This window comes from Anarrhichthys ocellatus, unplaced genomic scaffold (assembly GCF_004355925.1).
Source record: "Anarrhichthys ocellatus isolate YVR2014 unplaced genomic scaffold, GSC_Weel_1.0 scaffold28, whole genome shotgun sequence".
Taxonomy (NCBI): domain Eukaryota; kingdom Metazoa; phylum Chordata; class Actinopteri; order Perciformes; family Anarhichadidae; genus Anarrhichthys; species Anarrhichthys ocellatus.
Window position 1 is genome coordinate 4,834,182 of NW_022280058.1, and position 6,752 is coordinate 4,840,933.

The following is a 6,752-nucleotide window of genomic DNA, read 5'->3' on the forward strand; positions in this document are numbered from 1 at the left end:
CTGCAGGGCTGACGAGGGAAGGTGGAAATAGGTGAGCAGGTGGAAAAGACTGAGGGCATCTGGTGGACAGGTAGAGAATGGCAACAAACCTGTTTTGGGAAACGTTAATGTGGCTGGATGGAGGGACAGGGATGCAGAAAGTGACCAACTGTACGCATGATGTTCAGTTTAGTCGACATGTTGAGATCTACGGTCCTCTGTGACTCTGGAGGAAGCTTTTTATAGTTTCAAAAATTACCTTGATGTTATCAAGAGTGTCAATTATAATAAAATAAGAAGTGTTAACTACTGGTAGGCATATCGAGAAACTACTCATGCTGTTGATTTTCTCTTGTCAGGAACGTTTCGACCCAACACACTGACTAATAGCCTTCACACACTTAAAGGGAACCAATTATTTTCCAATATGCATACTGCATGGTAGAATAGCTTGAAACCACTGAGATGTCTCTCTAATTGCCTTGCATGATATGATCATGTGGCGTGCTACCAGTCTAGGCATGCCATTGTCCAATCCTAACAATTTCTCTGCAGCGGTGAACCACAAAATGCATTAAATATTTGCAATATCTGGTGATGACTAATAGTTCTAATGGGAAATATCTATTTAAACCTTTCATGTATGGATCAAGGGGGGGGGGGGGGGGGATCTTATCATCCCTTTTGTGTTGCAACCCTTTTGTCCACATAACACCTTTTTTATAGCAACTGTTCTGTCATCCACAAAAGGAAATATATTATATTTGGATCAGATATCACATAAAAGTCAGCTAAACTGAAAAAAGCTTCACCTTTGAGAGAGCAGGGCTCGTCTTCTATTAATGTCCTGATTATATTATATGAAGTTATTTATTCAGCCTAACAGACCTCTAATAAACACAGAGTAAAATGTCTTTACTTTGCAGATGTTTTGAGATTTTGTAAAAGATTTTCAATAGATTTTAAAATGAAAATCATCTGGTATTTCCCTCATACTGTACACAGCACACAAGCGATGTCTTCTAAATCCATATACAGGAATGATACAAATAGAACAGCAAAAGAAATGGCATAATGCTCTTGAAATGTTATTGGCTGCATCTGCTGCCAGGATCTAAAAGTAATCAATTTCAAGTGCATGTGACGCTCCCGTGGAAGCCTGCGGCTAATGCAGCACTGCCTCCATTCTCAATCCCCCCCCCCCCCCCATTCATCCATTCATCTGGTTTACTCTCCTGCACCACGTTGCCTGGACCAGTTCAATCTGGGATGGCACACACGCATACCACGAGAGGTCCATTTTGTGAAAGGTCCACTTTTTATAAGCATGAAGAAACACAAGCCTAAAAAAGAGCTCAGAGGCAGCATCCATCGGTCGGACCGCGGTGACTCATTGCGCACGGCCAGTCAGTCAGGGGGGCTTGAATTTTGCGTTTCGCGGTGTATGATCGATACCTCTAAAGAAGAGCCATATACTTGTGGAAGGCGTGGCTTGGTGTCACCGACACAGAGTTGGTTTTCCATATTAATTTCTAGGGTTTAGCCTCTTCTTCCCACTGACACGAACGCGCAAGCGGCACCCCAAAGAACGGGACATTGAATAGCGCCTCTCAAGGTAAGCCACCCTCCTCTTCCTCATTAGACTGTGGTTTCCTTTGTGTCAGATGTTAAAATTTGTCCGCAAGGTCATATTAAATCAGCAAACATCAGTGGCCTCTGTGATGCTGGGGTGGGACGGGGCGGCAAAATGTAGGCTACAGCAGGCTGCATGACATAGATCTTAATTGGTCCGAATAGGTCGTGTGCATCACTTTAATGCATGCAACGTTGTGCGTGAATTCACATTCTGCACACTGTCATTTCTAAACTGTTGCAGGCAAATGACACCAGGGCGTTTCATTGTTGAATATCTACAGACAGGATATGCTTTCCATAAATATTTGCACTTTGACAACAGACACGCAGATGCTTGCAGTGAGAGAGCACAAACAAATGGGCTACACCTGTCTGTGACCCAAAACAGTATTCTGTTTTTAAGTCACATTTAAAAAATATTTTTTCAAGTTACCAAGCACAAGAGAAAGATTATTCTTTATTCTTATAAATATGACCTGATCTGTAAAAAAAAACTATAATGTTTGTTGTTGTGATGATGCTTGTTGTGAGAAAAAGGGAGTAACTGAAAGGACGAGGCTGGGTTTAACCTTAGTTGCATTGTGATGAGCTTCACATTATGCAGAATGGATGATCATCAGTATGTCACTGAAATGTAAATGGCCAACTTGCTCCCGGTGGACTACTGAATTATCAATCGGTGGTTCTTCCTCCTCTTAGGATGAAGCCTTGGCTGTTTTTTATGATTAACGTCTTGATCACAGCGCAAATAATTTGTCTGACTCCAACGAATCAGATACTTCAAACGTCTGCTGACACATTACTTGCAGAATTGGCTCAGATTCTTTTACACTTTTAGGAGAGACATGGAGTCATTCATCTGGTCTGAGATGAAGAGATTTGTGAAACTGAAGGTTACATAATTAGATTTTCTTTATTGGATTCATTACGAGATAAAAGATGATCTGAAGAAACAGTTATTTAAGATGTCAAACCTTTTCTGTTTATATTTCACTAACAGTGGCATGACAGAAAAAAAGGGTTGTTAAATTAAAGATGAGTAATTGTTTTCAGGCAACACTTAATTATTTTTAGAAATGTGTCTTGAGCTGAATTTGTTCAGTGTGCAATTCATAATAGAACACAGTAGTGAACCATTAAACAGATATAACAACAATATCACATGGTTAGCCCCCTCTGTGAGTAACAACAAAGGGGTTGACCTTATACTCCTTATACTGTTACACTGATTAGTATTTTGCATGACACTAAAAAGCAAACACATAAATTAGGAATTTTGGAACCAGACAAGACAGTCGGACCCAATGAAACTCTATTGAAGGTAGAACATCCACAATTCTTAATGAAAAACATCCTGTCAGTATCTGTAAGAACTTTCAGCCTACATATGTCAAAGTTTTATTTCTACACTTTGCTTACTTTACTTCCAGGTTTGTAAACTTTGCTTCAGTCTTATACAGCAATTCTGTATGCTCCCACCAAGTTATTCTTATTTTTTTGTTACTCAATTGGGTCAGGCTATCTTGGATTTGAAATGGATTTGACTCCTTTAGTTGATGTTTATAAGTTATTCGAATTAAAAGATGACACATTCTTACAATTATTTGATTCATGTTTTAAGTTAAGGTAGCCTCTTATCACATGCAACCTTCAAAGAGCATCGCAGAGACAGAAAAACCTCTTAACTACATTTACAGTAACTAATCATCATCACAGTTCAAAGAAACACAGCTTGTTGAAAAGACCAATACACTCCACATTGATATGATTTGGAAACATAGTGTTGTTATCAAATTATATATATATATATATATATATATATATATATATATATATATATGTATATGTTATTATATATGTTGTATGATTCAATCAATCAATAGGCTTGCAGCCTCATATATTAATCTTAATTTAAAGCAGTAGATTAATTAGGCAATTATGGGTCATTGATTGTTCTGGTGCTTTCCCTTAATTGTAACAAGGATTATTTAAATTAATGTTAATGACTGTTAAAAGAAACCAACCCGGAATACTATATAGTATAATTTACATAATGCTTATCTAAGCCTGGACTGCTATATGAGACTGATCTGATTATTTTTGTCTAAATCAAGATTTATGTCTAGGAAAAGTGAAGCTCAATCATTAGAAATAAACTAAGTCTATTTCTATTTTCCTCCTTTAGGGAATCACAGAAAGTGACTGATATTGCACATCTGTGTTCATTTTTGGATTACGTCCATTTTTAAGGACTGAAACCGTGAATCCGGCATGGGAACTAACCCAAAAAGGACAGTGACAGTCCAGATGGTGCCTCAGCTGGCTGCGGTGGACATGCTAGGCAATAAGGAGCCTAATGCCAACTGGGCGAAAGAGCCCCACCTCAAACTCTCTCAGGTTTGTCCAAAACCCACCCTCACATCTCCTGATCACAAACAGGACAACTCATCTCTGACTGCTTCTTCTGCTAACACCACCCCACACACCCAAAAAATGGCTTCCAAAGGAGGAGAACCAGTTTGCAGCACTGTGTCAGACAAACCAGTACCAGCTAATGGAAACCAGACAAAGTCAGAGCTTGTGACAGGTCGAAACCAACAGATGCAAGACCTGTCTCCAACAGGCCAAGGACTGGGTGAGGCAGGAGGCGACCAGAGGGATTCAAATGCTAATGTGAAAATGCTAAGTACGGCTGATGAAAAAGATATCTGTAAGGCTGGTGTGTCGCCTGCTCTTTCAGCGTCAAAGGTCGACATGCAGACCGATGACTGCAGAATAAAAGGGCCAAATGCAGCAGTGGAGGAGTGTGCAAAGCTGACACCCTCAGCCACAGCACGAGAGGACAGTAATAAAAATGTTTCTCCTTATAATAAAAATCTCAACATCGCCTGTGAATTAAAGCATACGACATCTGAACCACAACGCGATAATAAAGGGAGCATTTTAGCTCTCAAAGACGAGGACACAGCTGTACCACAGAAATCTCAAGAGCCTGAACATTTACGTAGCTGCTCACAAACCACTGTGAGTCTGCAGGAAGCAGCCAAACCTAAACAAAGCATGGAAACTCCTGCAGCTCCTCTGAGCTCCACTACACCTTTGTCTCACAGCAAAGATGCAGAGGCCGATTTTACAAATAAGACTTCAAGTTCAACACATCCAGAGAAGGATTTGCCACTATTAAAGAAACAACAAGTCTCTCCAGATAAACATCAGCCAGTTTCCTCACAGACGGACTCCTCCACTCTGCCCCAGGCTACACAAACTATGCCGGCAGATGGGCAGGTGGCTGAGGAAGCCAGCCAGACTGACACAGCTGTCTTTGAAGCGCAGCAGCGGCAGCAGCAGAATGGCAAGCTTTACAGGGAGGCTTCGACGATGACCTTATCCCCGTCATCTGCACCGGTCAAGCAGTGTCATGATATGGAGGTTCAGGCGGTGGCGAACACGTGCAGTAAGGCTGTGGCCACAAGTCCAAGTCTGCTGCCTTTTGCTGTGCCGCGCAGGCTGAGCGGTGGTGCAGTCCCCGGGGAGGCCACGCAGAGCCTGGTTGTGGTCTACCAGGAAGACGGGGGTGTGGGACTACATCAGATGAACATGAGCGCTCTATCCGCCTCTACTGATCCAAGGTCAGGGAAACTCACTGTTGAGGCAGAGATGTGCCCCAACCAAAATGCCGGCGTGGTTTTCCACTCAGACACTTTGTCCCAGCAGGAGGACAAAAGGCTCGGAGCAAAGCCTAAAGACCCCGGGTCAGCTCTCTGCAACACCCAGCCAGTTTATCAAATCAACATTGAACACAGCCACCACAAGGAGCCAGGAGAGACAGGTAACTCCCTAAATATAACAGGGGTTCAGAAATCGGCACCGAAAACAGCCAATGACGAAGCTCCATCTCTCAAATCAGGAACAGCCCCAGGGACGGCTGGTGCTACCAAGTCTAGATCTGCTGACAGTCACAATGCTGCGCCGTCACAGGCTGCTGTTACAACCAAGCCCAGCCAGGCCCTGCCAACAGCAACTAACACCACATCAAAGCCAGATCTAACTAAAAAAAAAGCTGAAAGTCCTAAACAAAAGGCTAAAGGTGGAGGTAAAGCCCAGAAGAAGGAGGCAAAGTCAGGCAAACAGAAGAAAGAACAGGAGAGGAAAGAAGAAGAGGAGGACCAGACGCAAAAAGAAAAGAACATCCACGATGTCGTCTGGGACGAGCAGGGGATGACTTGGGAGGTCTACGGGGCTTCTGTGGACCCAGAGTCCCTTGGTTTTGCCATTCAGAGCCACTTGCAGTGCAAAATCAAAGAGCAAGAGAAGAAACTGGTCGCCCAGACTTCCATCCGAAAGTCAGTCTCTGGTGTCGACTCGCCGGGACATGTCAGCAAGAGCAAAAGGAGGCAGCACAGCATTTTCAGGTCAATGCTGCAAAATGCCAGACGGCCCAACTGCTGCGTGCGTCCCCCTCCCTCCTCCGTCCTCGAGTAGCTCAGCACAGAGGTAGCCAGTGTCAAACTCCAGCCTTTTCTTAGAGGTCAAAATTGTTGTCCTCCCTTCGTCATGATCGCAATGCCAAGTGAACGCATTAATGGGATGACGGTCCCTGTAAGTAAGTACACTGGAATGTTGTAGCATAAAGAGTCAAACTACTTGTGACGTTTGTGATCAAAGAAGGTAGGACTTAGAAATATACAATGAACAACCCAAGACTTATTTTCTAGAAATAGATGAAGGGAGAAAACTTCCAACAGTTTTTAACTGACAGAGGCAATAATAGTGAAACGCATGTATATTAGTTACAATGGCAGTTGTTCGACCTAAACTGAAGTCCAGAACTTCAGAGTAGAAGGCACTGATCATGAGGTAGACGTATTACTTACTGTCGGAATTTTTGTGCAATTATATTAAACCAACATCTCATTACATTTGGTGCATTTGTTATATGCTTTTGAGGTATTTTTTGGGGCCCTATATTTATAAGATTGCTGTATTTTCTTTTCATGCACATTTATTTTGAGTGAGTGATTACGTTGTGCAAAAAAAGGACTGTATGCATACATGCGCTGTTTAATCTCTGTTCTTCTTTGGTTTTCTATTAAAACAACAAAAAACTAAGTTGAGCTTTACATATTCTTCATTTCTGA

General features: G+C 42.2%; 1 protein-coding gene across 1 annotated transcript; it reads left to right on the top strand.

Moving 5' to 3' along the window:
* The first annotated feature begins 1,207 nt into the window (after nt 1-1,207).
* On the top strand, nt 1,208-6,723 carry gprin3b (GPRIN family member 3b). Its single transcript, XM_031863153.1, has 2 exons — nt 1,208-1,594; nt 3,800-6,723. The coding sequence occupies exon 2, from the start codon at nt 3,886-3,888 to the stop codon at nt 6,094-6,096; it is 2,211 nt and encodes a 736-aa protein (XP_031719013.1). The 5' UTR covers nt 1,208-1,594; nt 3,800-3,885; the 3' UTR covers nt 6,097-6,723.
* Nucleotides 6,724-6,752: the final 29 nt, after the last annotated feature.

Bases quoted from the DNA above. Each gene is read 5' to 3' on its own strand.
- gprin3b (XM_031863153.1), top strand. From the start codon at position 3,886: ATGGGAACTAACCCAAAAAGGACAGTGACAGTCCAGATGGTGCCTCAG.